Here is a 20,266-nt window from a genome sequence, read left to right as displayed (position 1 = left end):
TATATATATATGTATATATATTTTTTACTTACGTACGTACACATATATACGTATAAAAAGTTTTTCTTTTCTTTTCTTTTCTATTTGTTCCAATTTGTTTCTACTTTCTTCCTATACCTTCGACTTAACTTTGTCTCCGATGTTTTTTTCTTTTTATACTTTTGATTTTTAAACAAAGTTTGATGATATACCCGTCAAACCCTTAAGCGAACGCGTTCGCGTGAGTAAATCGTTTTTGAATGTTCACAATTTGCAAAACTAGAGAGACAAAGTAGCGTTAAATTCATTTCGCAATTATATACTCTCCTGACAACTTTCTTTTGGGGACTACAGTAACGTTACTCTTTTACTTTCCTTTACTTTACTTTACTTTACTTTTCATTTCAGTTTCATTTCTTAGCACGTCGTAAATATGGCGCGCATATGTAACACGAAATTCTAAGCACTTGACCATAATTCCGATTTTCCTTCCACTTTTTCCCCAATGGTTGAGGAAATTTCGTCTAGGCGTGTGAGTAATTTTTAATGAGTTACACGCCGTAGCGTCCCGGATAAAAAAGGGAAAAGAGATTACCAGGCGAATTTTTAAATAGCGCTCTCTCGCATTGCACATAAAGTTTCGTAAGGTTACGACAAATACCGAATGTGTAAGATACTCTCGAACTCTTACCGTTTAAAATATAAAAAAAAGAAAAATGAAAAAAAGACAAAGAAAAAGAAAATATTTACTGCAATTTTCAATTAACTAATATGCAATTAATTTTTTTTCTTATCCTTTACTATCAAATATTTAAAATGATTTTCAGCTAAAAAAGAAAATATACCATAGTGTGTTTATGGTACTATAATAAATTTAAAAAAAGAAAAAAAAAATAAAGAATTAACAAATCGAACGGGAAATGAAGGATCGTATAACTAACGTACGAATATAATATAGCATATGCTAGCGTTGAAAATGATCCTTTTAAATGATCGAAAACGTGCTAATGGTCAATCAGGTCAAAACTAGTTTGTGCCTGGGAAGTAATACACAAACCGTTAGAGAAAGAAAAGAAAAAGAAAGAAAAAGGAATGGATGAAAGGACAGCAGGGTTTATACACAAAAAAAATAGCTGTTGTACTCTATAGGAGACACACCATAAAAGATTGTAATAATAACAAAAGTAAAACGACAAAGGGCTTTTCTAAATAAGAAAATAATCGATAGGTGACAAAAATAATAAACAAACAAATTAAAGTACAACGATCTTAAAATAAAAATGTCAAAACATGACTTTATTCAAAAATTCCCAAGGGAAGAGATACTAACAAATTGTTTAAGACCCAACAAGGGTTTCTTCTAAAAGAGAAAGGAGTGTTACTTCAAAGGAAAGGTTACTATTCTTTCGATGGATGATGTCCATCATAGCGTATAATATTTCCTTAAAAAACCCGAATGAACGTGTCCAGGCTATTCGAACTGGGCCACCTGCCTACCACCATAAGACATTCGCATATGGTTCGCATATGGTTCGCCATAGTGGTGTGCCTTCTTTTAAATGTGTTCTTCTCTTCATTACGAAGAGTATAAATGATAAATGCAACCACCCCATGTTTCTACAATCTGTCTTATTCTAAACGTTCGTTTCTCTATAATCTTGAAAAAAATACGAAGAATAAGCATGTGTATGCGTATAAGAATAAGCATATGTATATATAAAAGAAAAGGAATAAGAACGAGAGAGAAAGTTAAATGCAAATGAACATTTTCTATTCTCTCAGCACCGTGTCGATGATTTTATTAAGAATATGTAAGATTTCGAGTGCTTGATTATCGATCGTTCCAATTAATACATTTAAAAGATCACGTTCTCGTTTGAAGAATTGAAAAGAAGGGTGATGGGGCATGGAGGAAAAAACAATTTTTTAACAATTCTAATATACCGGGTGGAATAATTAATAATTCTCTCTTTGTTCGAGCACGAGCCCGAAGAAAAAGAAAAAGGGAAAGAGAAAAAAAAATAGGAAGAAAAAATAACTGGCTACCGTGGCAAGTTCGCGACAAAATCATAAGATCCTATCTTTCACATCGTTCAAGGCAGCTGCGTCCGGCAAAAGCACGCGAGAGCCCATGCCAGTTGTAAAAGTTCCTACGTTATTGTAACCCTCGTTGCACACGTATCTTCTGACTCTAACGTTTTCTTTCGTAGTGTGTACACGTATTAGGTAGGTAAAAGTAAAAAAAGTAGCCCGATGACGAACAGAACAGAAGTATGACTTATGGCTTTCTTACTTTATATACGAAATATTATTAATTAAACAAAATATTTAAAATTTATTCAAGCTGTTTCGTCAATAAATCAATTCTTATCTATTCTTATCTATTCTATTCTATAAGAAAAGAAAGAAGACTCTCTTAATCATTAGAATAACGTAACATATTAAATAGAAAACTTACTAAAAGAAAAAAAAGAAAAAAAGAAGTAAAAAAACTTTTGAGATGAGATAATACTTAAAAAAGAAAAAAAAAAAGAAGTAAAAAACTTTTGAGATGAGATAATACTTAAAAAAAATAAGATGTGACCTTTTCTTGTGCACATTAATCGAAGATAAAATCATATGATCAATATATCGTTAATCCAAAATAAATTTATTATTAAAATTATATCAACGAAATAATATGACAATGACATATATATTAAATATAATTAAACAGTTCTATCTCCCCTCCCCCCCTCCCATTATATATTCTAACTTGTGTGCAAAGGAAGTAAAACGAAGTCTCGAACGAATATAACATATGCGTTGAAAATTTTCAAGGCTTTTCTTAAAAGTCCTGTAAAACCATCCCAACGTATTACATGACACACATGTAACTTCAAATTTTGAAAAATAACAGGAACAGAAAAAATACGAGATCGCCTGTAATAGTACACACACACACACGTGGGATATTAAGAAAACGAAGAAAATAAAAAAATAGAAAAAGAAAAAAATAATAAAAAGAAATAGAAAGAAGAAAAAGGATATCACTGTTTATCACGACCGTATCGCATTTCTCTGGTTGTATGGCCGGACGGGCACACCATGAATCGTCCATGTATTTCCTCTGACAAAGGAAACGACGAAGGGTAACGGTGTAGGTGGAGACGTACTTACGTATAAGTGAGAGTGTGTGTTTGTACATATGTGTGTGCATAAGAAAGAGAGAGAGAAAGAGAAGAAGAATAAGAAGAAGAAGAAGAAGAAGAAGGGATAGAACGCGAACGTATGGCTCTTTTGTTTAAAGTGTTCTCTTTATGTGTGTCAGATAATATTTAAGTCCCTCTATGCATTTTACAATTACCAAGCGACCTTCGTCTACTTCCAATAGAATACACATTTGCTTTATTTCACTATCATATCGTTGAGCAACAAAGTCAATGTACTTTATTTCTACTTAATTTCTCGTTAACGAAACAAATATAATATATATGTGAATGTGTGTGTGTGTGTGCGCGCGCGCGCGTATGTATATTTGTATATATACGTGAATCATCGTATCTGGTCGGTATTTAAATTTATCCTATGGTATATCTTGAAGGACTATCACCGATTGATCAATCGAACGATAGAAAAAGTTAATGGTATTCCATTTTTTTAATTATGTACTTATATCTCTTTACGAATAACCATTAACGTGTGATTTATAAAAGAAACGTTATTAAAGATTTAGATATAAAAAGAAAATGATTTTATACGTTATAAATCTTACACAAAATGTATTCAACAAATTTGGAAAAGTATTGGTTGCTTTAGGGTTGCATTGCAATTTTTTTTTTTTTGTATAAATGATTTATGAATAAAATATATTTGGAGAAAAAAGAAAAAGAAAACGAATTTACGCGTAGAGCAAAGACAACAACGCGATAAGCAGTAACATTTCATGGGAATAATGTATTATTTGTTCAAACATAATAATGTCGTCATTCTAATCGATATTTAAATTATATGCACGCACATTGTACCTGTAAATAAAAAGTTACTAAAAATAAATGATAAATACAAGAATCTATTTATTTATCTTTAAGTAAATGAAAATAGAGAAGATAATGTATGACAAATATTGTACCAATTTTTTGCGGACCTAGTAACATCGTCGTTTGAATCGATATTTTAAGTTACATACGCGTACGATATACCTGTTAACGAAAAAAAAAAAAAAAAAAAAAAGAAAAAAAAAAAGAAAGAGTTACTAAAAATAAGCAAGAACGACGAGGATAAATCTATTTGTTTATCTTCAAGGAAAAAAGAAAATATATAGTTATACGACGATATCGAGTGATAATGGTATTGTACATTTCCTTGATTTCAATCCAAAAGAAAGAAGGAAAGAAAAAAAAAAAGAAAATAAACTTTAGCAGAATTGTGTCCTGGTTGATTAACAATTCTAACGTAAGAGACGTAGAGATAATAGAGAAAGATACGCCAAAAGTACGTATGAATTAGTTTTGAAATAAGAACGTACGTAAGCACGTCCAAATAATGCAACGACGATAAAACATTATTTTTCTTTCGATGAATCGACGTGTGTACTATGTTAATGACAATGGGACGACACAACGACGACGACGACGACGAAAACGATGACGATGACGATGAAGAAGAAGAAGAAGAAGAAGAAGAAGAAAAATAGAAGGAGAAACAAGGAGATCTTTTTCGCGCAGCCTCGATTTGCCGTGTAGGGCTGACCGAGACAGGGCACCTACTACTGCGAAGGTGAAAGACGAAGGAAACTCGAGAAACGAATGATAGAAAAAGAGAGAACTAAACGCAGTAGTTGGACTCGCAACACGGGTTGCGAACACGTCGACCGATTCGTACAACGTATATACCGTACGTACGGTAGATACGAGCACCATTTCCGGCGTGCGTTCCGTGGCATAACAAATGCCCGCCGGAGGGCGTATCGATTCGTACAAAATATTCGTGACTGTAAGTGTGCAATGCATTAGACATAGCACACACTTTTCTAACGTTATAACTTTTTATTCTAATCTTCCTGATAATGACAAGAAAAAAAGTATATATACTTTTCATTCTATATATCTCTCTCTGTCCATCAGTCAGTCAGTCAGTCTGTCTGTCTCTCTCTATCTTTCATTGAATCTCCTTCTCTAGCCGCTCCCTCCTCTTCACGACCTAGCACTATCGACTACAGAGAGGATGGTGGTCGTGTCGTCGTCATCGTCGTAGTTGTGTCACAGTAAAGGGGAAAGAAGAACACACTGCTTTTCCTACCGTATGGGGTAACACTCCCGCGTTGCCGGCATGACTGGATGATGTCGTCGTTCTTTCTTTTGTGCGAGAACAGCCAAGAGCGGAAGACAAGATGTGACGACGAAAGCGACGACGATGGTGAAGATGATGATATATACACGATCACTGTGGTGTGCGCGCGTTTCCTAGTGGTGTAGTAGCAGTAGTAGTAGTGTAGTAATAATAGTAGTAGTAGTAGTAGTGTAGGTGGATGGATGGATATACTTGGATGGATGAAGGCGAACGATATACGCGTGTGTGTATATATATATATGCACAGACTGCTCGGTTGAAATGTGTCGCTGCTTTTTGTCGCTGCTATAATAGTAGGACTCACATACGTATACGACGTGTAGATAATATATATACGTTCTATATAACCAGATACACTCACGCACGACGAGCACGCATGCACGCGATAGAAGCGTTCTCGGTGACACTTTCACACACACGCGCGCGCGTGCAGATTAGTCAGCGGAGCACACTAACTACAGAAATAAGACAACCGCCACCGACGGCGTCGCGCGACTAACTGAGCCGACCACGGCTCAGTAGAATATAAGGGAGAATATAGAAGGAAATCTGTGGAGGGGATACAGAACGTATGATGGAGGGGAGATCGGTCACTTGGTGGGGCGAAAGCTACCTCAGGGACGCGATTAACGACGCAATGTGCCCCGGGTTTTTCCTTTCTCTCCTCGTTTGCACTACCTCTTCTTTTCCCTCCGTTTTTATCAACAAACATGTTTTTTTTTCTCTTTCTTTTCTTCTCTCTCTCTCTCTCTTCCTCTCTCTTCCTTTCTTTTTTCTTTATTTATGTCTTTTCTTCCTTTCTTTCTTATTCCTCCAAATGAAATCTTTTTTTACCAATTAATGCATAGACGCTTTTACTATTCTCGTCGAATCGATCTTGAACAACATAAACCGATTTCGCTGTTCTATAAGGATATTTTCATTTATTAATTTCTTTTTGTTATAGGCTCGCGTACTTTTTTTCTTAAAAAAGCTTAATAAAGTTAAACTCACACGAGAGAAATAGATGCGTCTTCTCTCTTTTACCGAGCGGTTTTGAGCTTATTCGATTAAGTGGATCGATGACAGAGGAGTGCGCTCAAGCGCGTGACTTTTCTTGCCAATACACATTCGTGCGCGTTTAGTTCTTGGCGATCGTACGTACGTTAACGCTTTCGTCCGAGAAGAGGGGAAACAAACAACAAATACATAACTTTTGAAATCGTGTACTTTCTCCTATGCATTCACTTCGGCATAATATATATATTTATGTTTCCTCGATTATTTTTAGTAAAAAGAGCTTTTATTTCGAGGTCTCATGTAATATATAGAAACATGACGTCGTTTAAGAGAGTATACTTCTCAACAACGAACAAAGTAATCATCAAGTAATAGGAGAAGCAGTACGAGACGCCTACATCCAATAGTTAGGTCGTTCGTTTGATCATCGTCCTCAGTTTGGTGTCTCATGACTAAAGCTGCTTCTTGACTAGGAAGCCTCCTCCTCTCCTTTGAAATTCTCTTCGAAGATTCCCACGGATGCTCTCGGGCGACTACATCCCTGAGACCTTATGAGAAAGATATATAGAGAGAGAGGGAAAGAGAGAGAGAGAGAGAGAGAGAGAAAGAGGGCTGGAGAGGGAGAAGATGTTGAGGAGGGAAACGAACAGAAGAGAAGAGAAGAGAAGGGAGTTAATATCAGAGAGGAGAGCGGATAGGAAGGAAGATAGGGGCGACCCTAAAGCGAGGGAGTGCTGATGCGAAGCCGCGAGCACACGAAGGGACCTTCAAATAAAAAAGCGTTAGGACCTACGGTGAGAAAGAAAAAGATAGGCTAGCAAGAGAACGGAGAGAAGGGAGATCCCTTCTTCCTCGGGAGAGAGAGGCCGCGCCCACGCGGTTCTCTCGACGATCGTGTGCTGACTCCCCGACTGACACAGCCCTGAGCGACTAAGTAAACACTCTGAAGTCCTGCTATCCAACACACAACCCGTAATACGTATATATATGTATATACATATACATATACATAAGTATTACATTCGTCGCGTATGCCTCATATTTTCTACAAGGCTGAATATCCGCAAAGCGTAAACGCGTGCTTTACGTCGAACGGTATTACGCATTTCCTTTTAAAAAAAAAAAAGTCGAAAAGTATAAAGAGAGAAAGGAAGTGAAAAAAGAAAAGAGAAAGAGAAAGGAAGAGGAACAGAGGAAGGAAAACGAAGGAAGGAGTTCGCGTAAAATGGTAACGAGATAGGAACGCGCTACGTTTTTCATGTTACGAGCCGAGGACGGTCGGTTCAGCAGCGCGTGCGTACTCGCTACTTCGAAATTCCAGCGAGCTGGGCTTCAGACCTGCTAGAGGGCTAGAGAACCCAAGAGAGAAACAGAGAGAGAGAGAGAAAGAGAGAGATAGGACTGAAGGGGAATTCCAGATCGACAAGACCCTCATTCTGGTGGCTTTCTGGACATTACCTACTTCTCTTTCTCTTTCTCTTTCTCTTTCTCTTTCTCTTTCTCTTTCTCTTTCTCCGTTTTCCATCCTCGAAAACGAAAAAGGAATTTTTGAACAAACTGTATACTTTATTTTTACTGGTCGATGTCGTTTTAACGACATATCGAATTTCCATGTTCTTTATTTCTTCCCTCTTATATTTCTCCCTCTCTCAGCCTTCTCTTTCTCTTTCGTTATTTAAGAGAAAAAGTGGTAACTCTAACGATCGCTACGTACCTGACAATTGTCAAGTGGATCACACGATGCTTACACAATACCAAGTTACGTTGCTACCCTCACTTGCTAAGTGATTCTTCTTCTTGCGCATCATCGTCGTTACGCGAAAGTTAGATAGATAGATAGATAGATAATAGATAAATAGATAGATAAAGATCGTGCAAAGAAAGATAAAAAGAGATAGAACGAATTTTTAAATCGGAATTCGTACGAGGTCGTCGAGGAAAGAGACATTCTAATGAGAGATTACGACGCGACTACGATGATATTCGGAACGAGTGGAAGTCAAAAAAAAAAACAAAAAATATGTATATGAAAAAGAAAAAAAGAATGGATCATCTTTCTTCTCTTTTTCTCGTAGTCCCGACCTGATAGGATTCGAACATTTTTGAATTTGACACATCTCTCGAATATGACGGCGAGGAGTATAAGTCAACGCGTGGCAACGTCGCGACACAGCTGTCATATGCGTCATGCGTCGAGTATCGGAGCGTACACACGAGAGGCCATTCCATGCGATCGTCATCAAACATTGGAATTGGAGTTTGCCAGAATCATGTTGACCTGTACACGGTTCTATCGAATAAATAAGAACAAAGTATATGAATGCAATACGATGATATCGATGTTAATAAAACCTAAAGTGAAATCAAGAAACGGGGGGTCAGTCACCCTCCTTACGAACGAAAAACAAATTAGAAATGACAAACAATTATGATATAGATAACTTAAATGATGCTTGCATCATCTTCTTACTTTCTTGTTCCTTCCTCTTGTTCCGAAAATCTCTCGACGAGAAAGTAAGCTTTGGTGCACACGGAGTGTTCATTTTACGTAACGCACACAACGACGTTGTGTGGTGCTCGATCAGAACGAGTTCTCCTCCTCCCTTCCTCTTTCTCTCCCCGGCGCGCTTTATGCGTGGTCCACCGCGGCGATCCCCGATCGATAAGAAAGATTTAAAAAAGCATCGAGTCACGAATCGATCGGTTTGTGAACCATTCATTCGACCGGCTAGCTACGAGAATTTCCTTTTAAATTGCCTGGCTTCCTTCACCCTTTCGTTCCTGGGAATGCACGCGACGAGTCGAAAATATTATTTCGACGGTCGGTGTGTCTGTGTGTATGTGTGTGTGTGTATTTCCGAAGGGAGAGATAGGAGGGAAAAAAAGGTATTATAAAAAAAAAAAATGACAGAAAAAGAGGGATAGGGTTGAGTTGCTATCAGCTATGCACCCTTATCAATTGGAAAATTGGTGCGTGTAAGGAGGGGCAGTGAAGAGAGTATGAGAGGAAAAGAGATGAGAAGAGAGAGGGTGAGAGAAAAAGAGAGAACGAGAGATCGGGAGAGAGAGAGAGAGGACAGAAGGGAGGAAGAGTGGGAGATTATGTTTACGCGCTCGACAGGGCCGTATTCACGGATTGGGTGGTATTCGAGGGATCCAACTAGTGAGGAGGGGTTTTCGGCCTCAGCGAGGTTTCCTTCGTCGTTTGAAAATGTGTCGTCGACCCGCATCATCTATGCACCCTTATGAATCGAAAAATGCCTCGCTCAGTTCCTCCTACCAGGGAAGAGGACAGGCAAAAGGGGCTGCTGCTGGTACAAAAGTCAGGGGCGTATCCGTGAACGTGAAGGAGAACGAACGATAAGGTGGAAAGCAACGAGAAAGCTGACAGCGCATGCGTCGTTCCTCTTCGTTGTGGGCGTCGAGTATGTACCGAAGAGGAACGAAAGAATAAAAAAGAGAAAGGAAGAGGAAGAGAGAGAGACGGAGATGGGGTGGGCGGGCGGAAGGAGGAAGGGATGGTGGAAGGGGAGGGGAATGGAATAGAGAAAGAGAGAGATAGGCGTTGTGACTCCGACGCCAGGACGCGCTCGTATTCTCGGCCACGTTCGTCGTTTCCCGCCTGCCACTCCGAAAATTCTACTTTCCTTTCTATTCCTTTTCATTTTTCTTTTTTTTTTTCTTTTTTTGATACTTTTTAGTTTCTTTTTCTTTGTTTGTTCTCCTTCCCTTTCATTCCCGATGCCTCATCAGCGAGGAACACGGAACTCATACGTGGTGAGGTTATCGCGTGATTTCAGCCCACTCGAAAATCCGAGATTCAGTTTCCCCTCCTCTCCCCCGTTTCCTCGCGACACTAACGAAACGAAACGAAACGAAACGATAGACGAAAAGAACGATATGACACCTTATCGTCGTGCTCAAAGATCGAAAAATATCATCATTTTTGGATTCGTACGATTATTCTTAAGATTTTTCTTTTTCTTTATCTTTGATATCGGTCCGTTGCCATGTATTTTGTATTTCTTCTTCATAACGCGATGATGTTTGATGTTGAAAATACAATTCTTGCCTTCTTCCATATGTTGTATGTATGTATGTGTGGATAGAAGTAAGTAAGTAAATAAAAATACATACAACTACGATGGCTCGATATCGACGTAAAGATCTTAGTCCGGTGTTAAATTATTGCATCACTAGCCGAGGGACGAGCTCTCTACTGTATACGTGTTTACGCAATTTCATCAGGTAGAGAACCACCGGTAACTTCTTTGTTGCGAGTCCATGCTTTTGTGTACAGATACATACATGCATACTTGCATATATATCTATATACATAAGTTAAACAACTCATTGTGCATAGGAAGCTTTCTTACTGAAACACTTTGCGTAAAACGTATTTTTTTTGTTCTATATAAGAACAAAAAAATGAAAAAGAAATATTCTCGCAAGCATGAAGGTGAACAAATCGCTTACATATTCTCATAGAGAACAATCTCGATTGATTATATTTTATTTTCTATAGTTTCTTATGTTAATCAACAATTTGTTATACAACTACGTTGAACACGGTGCGCTTCGATTAATCGTTAGACACGTACCGTCCAAACTCGAAAATATTTGTTACGAAAGTACTAACGGATACGACAAATGTTGCAACTTTCGGATAATGTACACGTTTGGTCATTTATGATATACAAAAGGCCCAGGTAACTTTTCGATTGACATAGAACGAAAAATGTTCTATGCGACATTCGATCGATGGAAAATTTCACGAGAACGCTATAGAACATGTCTACACGGTATATATTCCTAAAATATATATATATACATATATATACATACATATATAAATGTATATATATATATATCTGTACGCATATGCATATATTTATATACAGATAGGCATGTACACATACAAACATATATAGATAACTCCCGTTATAACAGGATGGTCCATTTTCCATGAAACTTTTCGACGGCACACGGAAGCTTTTCGCGATATAATCCCTCGGAGCTAACTACGAGACCAGAGGGAACGTGTAGCTTCGTAAGGGGACTTCAAACCCGTAACTTCAATTTATATCCATTTATGGTGAGCAAGAAAGTAGGTAGGAAAGATATATGACTAAACAGTCATGACACGCCGCGTGAGAGAGCCTAGAAACCCTCGAAGCCAACGTCACACTTTAAAGGACACGAGTATAATGTCGAGTGTTTGCATTTATTTATTTAAAAGAAATGCTTCTTTACATATTCGTATACACATTTATTATGTATATCTCTAACTGTGTTTTCTTTATCCTCTTCTTTTGGTTATTTTTAATTAATTAATCGATCTCACGAAACCAAGACGAAATAAAGTCATCTCATCTCTCTCTCTCTCTCTCTTCCTCGTTGATAAGAATAAAAATAGAGTTTTTTTGTTTTCTTCTAAACTTTTTGATAGGTAAGCTGGCAAAGAAAATGATCGGACGTGAGAAATCTCGTCGAGTTCTAGCATCGTATCGCAAATTCTTTGTAATACATATACACGTGCATACAGGACTTCGACATTTTGTGCTGTGTCTATCGAAAAATTCTATGCATTTGTAAATGCATCATATATGTGTATGTGTATATATATATATACATATGTAGTACTTCTTAGAGCATCTCGTAATCAGGAAATTTCATAATAGCGAACGCTTTCATTTTAAACGAATGTCAAAGCGATCGATTGCGAAGAAAAAAAAACACAAAACATCTTTTCTTCGTTTTAAAATCATTCCCACGATATGCATTACATGAATAAGCATTTATTTTCATATATATTTGTATGTAGTCGATATAATACTTATTGTTAGTATAGTGGTTTTCAATGTGTGAATCACCGCACCTTGGAGAACCGCGACTTCCTCACGCGAAATATTATACAATTTTCATAATGTTAAATTCATTTGCCATTCCTTATTTGTGCGAAGTTAAATTATCGGTAGTCATTGCGATAAATATCACGCGAAAATTAATGTGAAGAAGGAAATAAGGATGGTCGTGTCTAGTTTAATTCCACGACTTGAGAAAATGTGCGACGATCAAATAAGCACATTTATTCCATTAATTATTATAATTAATTGAATTGTTTAATAAATTTTTGTGCGATCTAAAATGCGTTTTATTTATTTTTATTTAACCATAGCAAAATATTATTGGCTGTTTCGCAAAGTGTACTTGTTAGAATTTGACATAGAGCGCGCCATGGAAAATGTAGGATTCAGTAATGGCGCCGAAAATCGAAAAACTTTGAGAATCAATGACTTACATTAGTATATATACATATGTATACTATTACATTATACGATCGAATATAAATTTTGATAAAAAGTGTTATAAAAAAAGGTAAATATAAAAATAAATAATATTATTTAAACTTTTTTTTATATAAGAAGATACTCGGTAAGAAATTATTCTACAAATTATTTCTATCCTTAAACTCATCAATTTTTACTCGTCTAGCCTATCAGTTTACCAAGCTTACAGTGACAATCCCTCTTAATTAAATACTCGAATCAATCGAAGAAGAATCGATTTACATTTTCTCGTAATTCGTATCGTTAAAGGATATCTATTCCGTTAGCGAGAACGTGCAATTATCGTCAGAAGGGTGGTGGCACCCAATCGTAAAATCGGATTTACCTAGGATCATTCGTCCCTGACGAACAACCACTTCTGCCTCAAACAAAGAGTTGATAATCTTTCAATGCTCTTCATATATTCGAATTATCGTGCTTTGTTAACGCTAAACAATAAATCAGTATGATAAAATATGTCGAAATTAAATATCTACCTTACTACTTACTCAGAAATTTTTGCACGCATACACACATACGCACACACACGCAGAGAATAAATATGAACACGTATATATATACAAATGCATATTAGTGTCGTATCTTTTACTGAATTCTTCCATAAGCAACGTGCATGAAACTACTGAGTGGAACTAGCATGGTTTGCTTTACAACAGATATCCGGACTGATTCATATTCATTTTATCGCTTAATATAATCTTATAAGTTTCCTCTTTTTTACGTACAATTATTTTTGCGTATACATTTAAGTATAATACTGAACATAATGTAGTGCGAGTTTTCCTGACAATTCGATTTCGAAAAAGCTTCAAATAACATCAACGATATTATATTTTTTCTTTTTAAATTAGATCATAATAATTATTCGAATGATTTCATATCTGTAAATAATAAAGTCGACGTCATAGCACACAATAAAGATAAGCTTGCTATCGAATACCTACTATATCTAGTCTACTTACTAGTAGACGTATAATCGATCGCAACACCGTTGCGAAAGCTAGGATCTTGCCTGTAGTGAGAGCAGTCAAAGTAAGCTTGTCGAGAATACATTAGTTGAAGAAACTTTGATCTTGCCTCAATATTACGTATGTACATATGTAGTAAATTTCTACGGGTACCCTGATCTTTCGACTATATTATTTCGATTACTAATATAACAATAGAAGTAAAGAATAAGATAAGAAAAGATAAAATTGTTTGATTAAAATGATCTTCTTCGGTGGCAAGGACGTAGAATAATTTTACAACAACAAAATGTTGAAACCTATAAAAAAGGAAGAGTACGTACCATATATGTGTAAGATAGAAAAAGAGAGAGAGAGAGAGAGAAAGAGAGAGAAAAGCATAGTAGATGTACTGTAGAAGGGTTGTGCTTGGGAAAGACTCGTCCATTCGTGGTGTCTCGACTTCGATTCTCGTCGTGCAGAGCGTGAAGCGCGATAACCCGAGTCCGTGTAAAGTAAAAGAAGAAGATAGTTGCTGGAGAGAAAGAGGGATGAGGAGAATGGACGGAAGGAGGACGGAAGAAGAGAATAGGAGAAGGAAGAAAAAGAGGAGGGACGAGAAGGAGGTTCGAAAGCGCGATTTAAAGCCGAGGACACGTGCGTGCGTTTATACGAACGAACGAGAGTCGTATTTTCTACGATCGACGTTCGCGCCCGCGCGCACGTATGCACGCATGAAAAAAAGACAGAAAGAAAGAGAAAGAGAGAGGGAGAAGGAGGAGGAGAGAGAGAGAGACCAATGTGCGCGCGTGACATTGTGTTTATATGTAGGAGAGAGGGGTAAAGAAGGAAAGAAAAATGGAAGGAAGGAGGTTAGAAGGAATGGTGGGGGATGAGTTAAGAGTGGGGAGAAGAAAAACAAGGAAGAATCGAAAGGTGCAGCACTTACAGGTGCCGCACCGTCAAATGCACGATGACATCCCTTCCGTGCATCCTTCTTTCTCTCTCTATCTCTTTCTTTCTTTCTTTTTTCCCTTTTTCTCGCCTCTTCTTCATTATTATCTTTTCATCGATTCCGAATAGACTGAAAATGAAAGATGTTTTTTTGGAGCGATCTTTGCGGTCTTTCGCGAAAAATGAATGGGAGTAAAGAGAGTAGATTGTCTCAGGCTTGATTTTAAATCGAAAGAAAGAAAAATAAGAAGGAAGAAAGAGAACGAAAAAATGTTGCAAGGTAACAGCGGCCATTAGGAGAGAGAAAGTTGCTTTCGCGAGATTTTGCCAAAAAAACAAAAAGAAAAAAGGAAAAAGAATTAACTACGGGACGCAATAAAGGGACGCATCATTTTGAATATAGGATAAAAACGATACGTTATTCTCTTACGTACTAACTTATTTAATTACTTATATACTTACTTATTTACTTACTTACGAGCAAGCGAGCGAGAGAATATGGGAGACGAGCCAGATAGAAGACGGATAAAAGAGGGAAAACAAAGAGTACGTGTAATGTATATACATATGTTTTATATATGCGTATGTATACGTGTGAGAAAAAGAGAAAGAAACAAACAGCAGCAGAGACATATAGATATATATATATATATAGAGAGAGAGAGAGAGATAAAGTAGATAGATAGGTAGATAGATAAAAAAAAAAAGGAAAGAGAGCATGGCGCGTGGTAAATGTTGCTTGGGATATCTCCTACCTTCTTTTTCACCGAGATAATCTGGGCTTTAGTAGTGGCGGTGTCATAGCTGAATTTTCGCTTATTTAGCAAAAACAAAGACTACGACGACGACGACGACAACGTCAATCACTATGACGATGACGACGACGACGACGACGACGACAACGACAATGATGATGATGATGACGACGAAGACGAGGACGACGGCGACAACGACGACGACGATGGTCGGCGATGGCCGAACAGCTCGTGCAGCTCAGCCACTGGTTACACTGAGGTCGCTCCATGTCTCTCACTCGACCGGAGGAGGCACGACCTCGCGTCTCCGACCCCGCCCATCGTCGTGAAATCGTGCGATGGAAGCAAAACAGACACGGCAACGACGAATGCGACAACGACGACGACGACGACAACGACGACGAATGACGACGAATGACGACGAACGACGAAAAACGAACGACGACGATGATTACGATTACGAATATTCTGTACCGATCGAGGAAAATGTCTAAAATCTTGAAACTCTTAAAAGAAAGTTCCGATTTTAAAGTACCCCCCTTCCGACCGTCTTTATGTCCGTCGTAGACTCTACGAATCTCTTTCTCGTTTCGGTACTCTCGTTCCCCCTCCTAACGTCCTCGACGACGAACCACCATTTATCGGACATTCTCCTCCTTTTTCCCTCTCTCTTTCTCACTCTCTCTCTCTCTCTCTCTCTCTTTCTATATATATATATACATCTTTCTCTTTGTGCTCTCATTCTTTCTTTTTCCTATCTTCGCTCACACTTTGTTTCTTTCTCGCTCCTGACGTCACCTATACATACCGTACATAACTTGTCATTCTAGATGGCACCACTTACCGGGTAACCGACAAACTTTTTTATTGACTGAGTTAAAAATCAATGAATTGTATTGAAGATTAAGGTAGGGATCTTACGAGTTTTCTATTATTTTTTATATTTTTTGTTTAAATCAAGAGCAAATATATGTATATTGTATCTAATTTGTTTATATGTTTATTATATAAATGTAATAACATATAAAAGTATGATTATTAGTAATAATCTAAGAAAAATATCTATTACAAGTGTTTTGTTGTTTTTCTTAAGTATTTTATACTAGGAAAAGATTAATTAATAAAAAAAATGTAAAGAAATGGTTTAAAACATCGACGATTAATAGTAAATATACATATGTATACGTTTTGGTATTTCTAAGCCTTTGGCAATACGATTAATACTTGGAGAGTGAATCCAAGTGAATCTCATTAAAATAAGGAGAACAAAGGTGTACGAATTTCGATCAAGCTCTACGAACGGTAGCGCCTCGAGTCATTCAGCCAATCAACGCGATTAAACATTTGGATCGTTAGAGCAACACAAAGCATCAGCGACTGGTTAAATAATTATCGTGATAATATAAAACGTTTGATTAATGTTTCGAATAAAGAAAATGAGGATAAATGAGATAGAGACTATCTTAAAATAAAATCTTAACAATAAATAAATTTTTAGCTCGTTTAATAAATGCGCATGCTCAGAACAGACGATTCGATTGGTTGAATCGATGACAAATAATATGCATTCGCTTCGAGTATTTCATTGGTCGTACTAAACACGTGACGTTATTCGTCGTTCAAGAATGGGTGGGGGGGGAAACATCCTTAAAACCTTGTTTAGGTCTCCTTGGTTTATAAAGACCTCAAATATCGTCGGGAGAAGACGGTTGAAACGTCGGAAAGAACAAGTTTGGAGCTTGCGATAGAAGGATTTCCTATGATCGAGGTAGTAAAAGAAGAGAACTGTTTGCAGAAGAAGAAACGTAGGCAAGCAAATTTTGTTTTTAATTTCGAAGTTTGAAATCGAAGAAAGAAGATCAATGAGATTTTAGTGTGGTGTTTTATTATCGTGAAAAAAAGAACCAAAAATATATATATATATAAATAAAAAAAAAAAAACAAAAAAAAATTTAAAAAAAGAAGAAGACTTGACATACTTTTTTTTTCGACGTATTAAACATTTGGGACGGACGCGTACTAGCGGACGATTACGAGTAACGTCGTTGTCATCGCGTTGTCATCGTCGTTGTCCTCGTTGTTGTTCGTCGTAGAGAACGCCTTTAAAAGGTTAAAAAGGTGAAAAACAGCGATCGACGTACGTGATTAACCGCTAGGCAACGATTTTGTCCTACATTTATATCTCATCGTGATATCTTTCGAGAGATACGCGAATTTTGTCGTTGAGGAGTAAGAAGAAGAGGAAGTGGAGAAGAAAAAGAAGTAGAAGAAAAAATCTGTTCAACTTTGACGAATAAAGTGCATTGAAAAAAAAAAAAAAGAACCATTGTCGGCTAAAATTACTAAAATCTCGTTGTCGGTTTTGTTGGGAAGGTTTCATTGCTGCGACGTGTCTGTCTGTCTGTGTGTCTGTTTCACGAAAACAAACAAGTCGCGTTCGCCATTTTGCGCTTCTCCAGCTGCGATTCGTGGAAGTGGAAGTGGAAGTGGAAGTGGGAGTGGAGTGGGAGTAAAGTAGGAGGAATAGGTGAAGAGGAGTGAAAGAATCGGAGAGAAGAGTTAGCAAGAGAGAAGTGAAAATAAATATTCGCTTGTGTTCTTTTGGTTGTTTCGTTGAGAGGGGTAAAGGAGATAGAAAAGTTTAGTGCTTGAAAGGTGACCGACGGTCACCGAATGTGGCCAAATTCGCAAAGAACGCGAAAAGGGAGGACCGCGAAGGAACTCGAAACAACCAGGCCGAGGTAGCATCAAGTTAAACGGAAACTTCCCAGGGTGCCCCACTACAAGCATCACCAACTACCGCACACTACTACTACTAATACTATAATAATAATAATACTATTTACTACGCTAGTATTAGACGTCTGCTATACGTACTAGATCCACCACACATCGTCACGTTTGTTACGCCGCGAATTTCCCCCGACCGATCCTCCTTACTCCCTTTGCCCTGGATACAAAGTTATTGCGCAGTTAGAAAAATCACTGGACACAGACGCTATAGAAGAGGAAGAGAGAAATAAATACACTATAGCACGATTGCTGCCTGCGTTTGCATCTTGCTGCTTATTTGCTTGCTTTCACCTCGAGAGGAGAAGCGTCCCGCGGTAAACTAGAAACGGTAAGTTACAATATATTATTACCATAAACTCCCTATATATTTATTTTCTTAATTATCTAGATTATTTTTCATTATTTGTCATCGATTTAAATTCTCTAAAAAAAAAATAAGCTGCGTTATCGTCTCTATGTTCCTTTTAAAGTCCTTCTTAACGTATTTCATTGTCATTTTTTCTTTTTTTTTTAATATGAGTGAAGCACAACCTGCGCGATCTTGCGAATCGCATGCATTAATACTTGGAGCATCAATGGACTCGGAAAAAAGTCATCACAATGTTTTGACTGTAGCTTGTTTTATTTTTGTCCCTTTAAAAAATTCACGAACAATTTCATATATCATAATTTTATATATTATAATTAAAAGGTTGTGCATCCGCTGTTTTATAATATTTATTTCATTAAAAAATTATTTCTTTTTTATCTCGTTAAAATTTGAAAGGAATTTAACACTATTTCTTTCAAGCGGTGTCAGAAATTTCTAATTATTCTCTAAATTTAATTATTTCTCCATAACTAATTTTTTTGATTTTTCACACAACAGTTGTTGAATTAATTCAGTGATATCATTTAGATAAAAAAAGACATCTTTCTTGTTGAAATAGGTCTACACAAAATCGCGATAGAAATAGTGTTAATTAAACGCGGTTAGAGAGATAAATATGTGTTTTTGTAAATTATTTGTAATAAGAAATTTTAGAGCTTTAATAATTTATTTCTTAGACGGGTCGAGAGAAGTATTAGAGAGAGAAAGAGAGAAAGAACGAACGAACGAACGAAAGAGAGAGAGAGAGAGATAACGAGAGAGAAAGAAAGAGAGAGTGAGAAGAAGAGGAAAGAAAAAGAAGTTTATCATCTTGTCTGGTCCAACATCTACTATCAAAACCATGACAAATTCAGGACCAAAACTGAACAACAAGCTCGAGCGTCAGGGTTCCCCTAACACGGGTGGAAAGAAGCATTATCGTTCTAATTCAATGAAAACATCACCGTTCCATTATAACACCGGTGGACGTTTTGGTAAAAATGGTACGAACAACAACAGTAGCAGCACGGGTAGACTTAGTTGCAGTCCAACCTGTACTGGAAAAAGTTCGAGAAATTCGCCGTTGCGACATGACAGTAGCAGTCAAAGGGGTAGTCCGACCAACAGCTTTTACGCTGGTGCCAAGTTTTCGGAACCTCCATCACCGGCCAGTCTTCCTAAACCACCCAGTCATTGGACCAAAAACACTCTTATGACTAGTTGCCAGGAATCCGAAAGGCGACTACAATCAGCATCGTCAAATCATCTGAAGATGATACTAAACGTCCAAGCCTGATATCCAAAGATCCATGGACCGCCGGAGACGGTCGTCGTCTATCGCGGCTCCCAGCGGGAGAGGCAGCTAAGATATCATCATCAGAATCATCATCATAATCATCATCGTCGTCATTATAATCATCATTATTATCATCACCGTCATCATCATCATTGTCATCGACGTCATTACAATCATCATCATCGTTATCATCGTTATCATCATCTTCATCATAATCATCATCATCGTCCTTCCTCATCATCGGGCTATGGACAATATGTTCGCGCGTGCGGTCTCGAGCTGGTCGTTTAAAAACCGTGAGTAAGAAAAATAGACGAGACGATTTATTATTATTAACAATCCTCAGCATCCCAGTGTATGTATGTGTAATATATATATTATCACGAATCGTAACGACGATACATATTTGTATATCTATATATATGCATATATATATATATATATAAATATACATATTTATATATCTATATATATGCATATATATATATATATATAAATATGTATATGAATAT

General features: G+C 37.1%; 2 protein-coding genes across 11 annotated transcripts in view; one reads left to right on the top strand and one right to left on the bottom strand.

Annotated features, from left to right (window-relative positions):
- LOC122516244 (RING finger protein 44) overlaps positions 1-15,946 on the bottom strand; it is a 37,980-nt gene extending 22,034 nt beyond the window's left edge. For 2 of the 10 annotated variants that reach the window (XM_043633910.1, XM_043633914.1), the window contains exon 1: positions 15,316-15,944. Coding sequence is in view for 3 of the 10 variants with exons in the window: in XM_043633920.1 (XP_043489855.1) it covers positions 5,260-5,291 (32 nt within the window). In the remaining 7 variants the exon portion in view is untranslated. Of the gene's footprint in view, positions 1-5,259; positions 5,929-15,315 lie in introns of those variants that run through there. The other 8 variants (XM_043633911.1, XM_043633920.1, XM_043633913.1 and 5 more) reach the window with 8 other exon arrangements.
- A 3,260-nt stretch (positions 15,947-19,206) lies between these two features.
- On the top strand, positions 19,207-19,762 carry LOC122516243 (proline-rich nuclear receptor coactivator 2-like). The gene has a single exon (XM_043633909.1). The coding sequence runs from the start codon at positions 19,320-19,322 to the stop codon at positions 19,752-19,754; it is 435 nt and encodes a 144-aa protein (XP_043489844.1). The 5' UTR covers positions 19,207-19,319; the 3' UTR covers positions 19,755-19,762.
- The last annotated feature ends 504 nt before the right edge of the window (positions 19,763-20,266 follow it).

Source organism: Polistes fuscatus, unplaced genomic scaffold, assembly GCF_010416935.1.
Source record: "Polistes fuscatus isolate 324 unplaced genomic scaffold, CU_Pfus_HIC Scaffold2, whole genome shotgun sequence".
NCBI classification, from domain to species: domain Eukaryota; kingdom Metazoa; phylum Arthropoda; class Insecta; order Hymenoptera; family Vespidae; genus Polistes; species Polistes fuscatus.
The sequence above is the reverse complement of the archived record's forward strand: the minus strand, read 5'-3'. Positions and strand labels throughout refer to the sequence as shown.